This window comes from Eimeria mitis, genomic scaffold (assembly GCF_000499745.2).
Source record: "Eimeria mitis Houghton genomic scaffold, Emh_scaff5056, whole genome shotgun sequence".
Classification (NCBI taxonomy): domain Eukaryota; phylum Apicomplexa; class Conoidasida; order Eucoccidiorida; family Eimeriidae; genus Eimeria; species Eimeria mitis.
In genome coordinates, this window is record NW_024015470.1 from 119 (window position 1) to 2,582 (window position 2,464).

At 45.3% G+C, this 2,464-nt stretch overlaps 1 protein-coding gene across 1 annotated transcript; it reads right to left on the bottom strand.

Annotated features, from left to right (window-relative positions):
• Positions 1-744: 744 nt before the first annotated feature.
• EMH_0079480 (uncharacterized protein) lies at positions 745-2,123 on the bottom strand (the record flags this gene model as incomplete). Its single annotated transcript, XM_038022774.1, has 5 exons — positions 745-904; positions 1,028-1,261; positions 1,413-1,507; positions 1,704-1,864; positions 2,009-2,123. The coding sequence occupies 5 exons, from the start codon at positions 2,121-2,123 to the stop codon at positions 745-747; spliced, it is 765 nt and encodes a 254-aa protein (XP_037878628.1).
• Positions 2,124-2,464: the final 341 nt, after the last annotated feature.

Consider the following 2,464-nt stretch of genomic DNA (forward strand, 5'->3'; position numbering starts at 1 on the left):
TTACTGCCCCTGCAAGCAATCCTGCTACGGAAAAACTGAAGAAGTTAATATAAATCGGTGAAGTCGACGAGTGTTATGGAAAACAGTACTGCTGGAATTTGGTATATCTGACCTTTCAAGAAGCAGCATAAACCGTAAAAAGTTATCCTCCGACTGTGTTTACACTTGCAATATCTACTTCCAGGGGGGCAAGTAGCCCTATGAAAAGCGTGCATTTGTCTGGTTATATGTTTGCTGCTGGTTGAGTTGTGCTGAATATTCAAATAACCAAATTGATATACAAACAATTATATTAATGTTTTGGGGTACTAACGTGACACTAACGGCGAATCGCAAACGGCTATATAGTTGTTCATATTCTTAATTTTCTTTTTCGTGGTCTTTCTGTTGTATGGCTTCTGACATTCTTTAGATATTAAGTGATTTCAGACATCAATTCAACTCTTTTGATATGAATTGCTTTGCTTCAGTATCTAGTGCAGCTCTCGCGGCCTCAGAATGTAAAGTTTACACTCTGATATTTCTTCATAGATTCGCTGCTTTTCAGCTCAATGCTCTATCCAGCATGTTGCTCAGAGCAGCAACTACAGTTGGGCTAATTACGCAGCAAGTGAACCTTCGCATACTTAGGCAAACAACGGCGGTTTCGACAGCTATGAGCTGTGCATAAGGGTGGACGGATAAGCGGAATAACTAGGTAGCTAGCTAGCTAGCTAGCTACCTACGCGGCGGAAATCTGCCTGTCTAGGCAGAGATAGCTGCCAGGATGGCGACCAAACCGGCAGTTAGAATGCTGGGAACGGCAGCACTTGCAGAGCTGGTTACAATAGGATCCTCCAGATCCTCCTCCTTCATATCTTTTAATTGAGTTGTTCGTTCCTTAAGTTCCTTGAAGTACTCCTCGCTGCAAGGAAGACGAAACAACCAGACAGAAACGAAGAATGCATTACCAGCCGTTGTTGCTGTTCACGTCTCACTCCTTTCATAAGACCGGTCTAAACATTCAACACCAAAAAAACAAGCTTACCTAAAGGCTGCTTCGTTCTCTGCTGCTGCAGGCTTTAATTGGCAGAAAAGCACAGACTTTTCTGGTGTTCCTTCATCTGACTCCGAGAGCACGTTAACTGCTGTTGTTTTGACGCAATTTGCAATGACACAGCCGACTTTAGTGCTGCTGGATCCGAGAAGGTGCAACACGCTGACAGCAGCATCCTTTTTCCATATATCTTGCCACGCCGTTGTGCCTGTCGGATATGTTGCGCTGTGAAGTGTACACAATCAGCGCAACACAACACAAATGTATGGAGTCGAAGGTGCAAGAAGGGAAAACGGTGATGGCAATGTATCATCACTGTCGCTTCGGTTTGCTAGGGAAGCAGGTGCTACCGAAGATGAGTATCGCATCTGCTTACCCGATTGCTTCCAGTCCGGTTCTGAGAGCCTCCTGCACCAGACTGCGGTAGTCAGGAGTTGCTGTGTATGCGAAAGTGTGGTGGAATATCTTCTTCTGGACACCCAAAGGATGAACGGAACGACAAAACAGCTTTCTTATGTTCAGTCCGTCTCAGACAATCATAGGGATAAATGCATAACTTCTGTCGAGTCTGACAACGGTGCTTAGAGTTCAGACCTTCAGCTGGTGTTGAGACAGCAGTAGCCTTAGTAAAATCATGCAGACAGGCCTGTTGTGTGTATGCGCTCACAAGATCGGTTGTTAGCAATGCGTCGCACGAGGCTTGAGTTGTTCCTTCGCTGCCTTGTACTTGTCCCTGCAAGGCGGTGACTGTATCAGTGTCCACTTCGACTGCACTGGTCTTAGCCGAAATTTTTCCATTACGGGCCAACTTGACTGTCAAGTAGGCGTCTGCAAAGAACAAAGGCGTAGAGGAAAATCAATGTGCAATGAAGAGACCTCCCTCTGACTGAGCCGAGTAGCGGACGGCTTGACGGCAAAGAATACGGGAGAGAGCACAAGAAATACAGGAATTATAAGCGGTAGCACGTTTACCTTCGCCTACTTGTGCTACTTCATATTTATATTTTGCTGGGGTTTCCGCCCCGCATTGGAGCCCCAAGAGTCCGACGAGGCAGAAGGCTGCGGCGGTCTTGTAGAAGGGAGCCATTGTGACAGAAGGCAAGAAAACTTTTAAAAAGGTGTATCGGTGAGAGAAATATAAGTATTCAAATTGAGGAGAGCGGAAAAGACGGCAAGCAGTTCGGAGTTCTTTGCGTGGTCCTGCACTCGCGTGAACGGCGAATGCCAAAAAACGGGACAGCAAAGCCAAAATTGCAAACAAAAGATAAAATTAAAGAAATTAATATTCAGCAACAATAAAACAAACATAAATTGTTGTGCATGACTTATCCTCTGAAATAAACCATTTAATTTAAACAAATGCAAAAAACAAGCAACACCAGAGACGCGGCAGGTCGGCAAGCGCGGCAGGTCGAGGTCGTAAGAGGA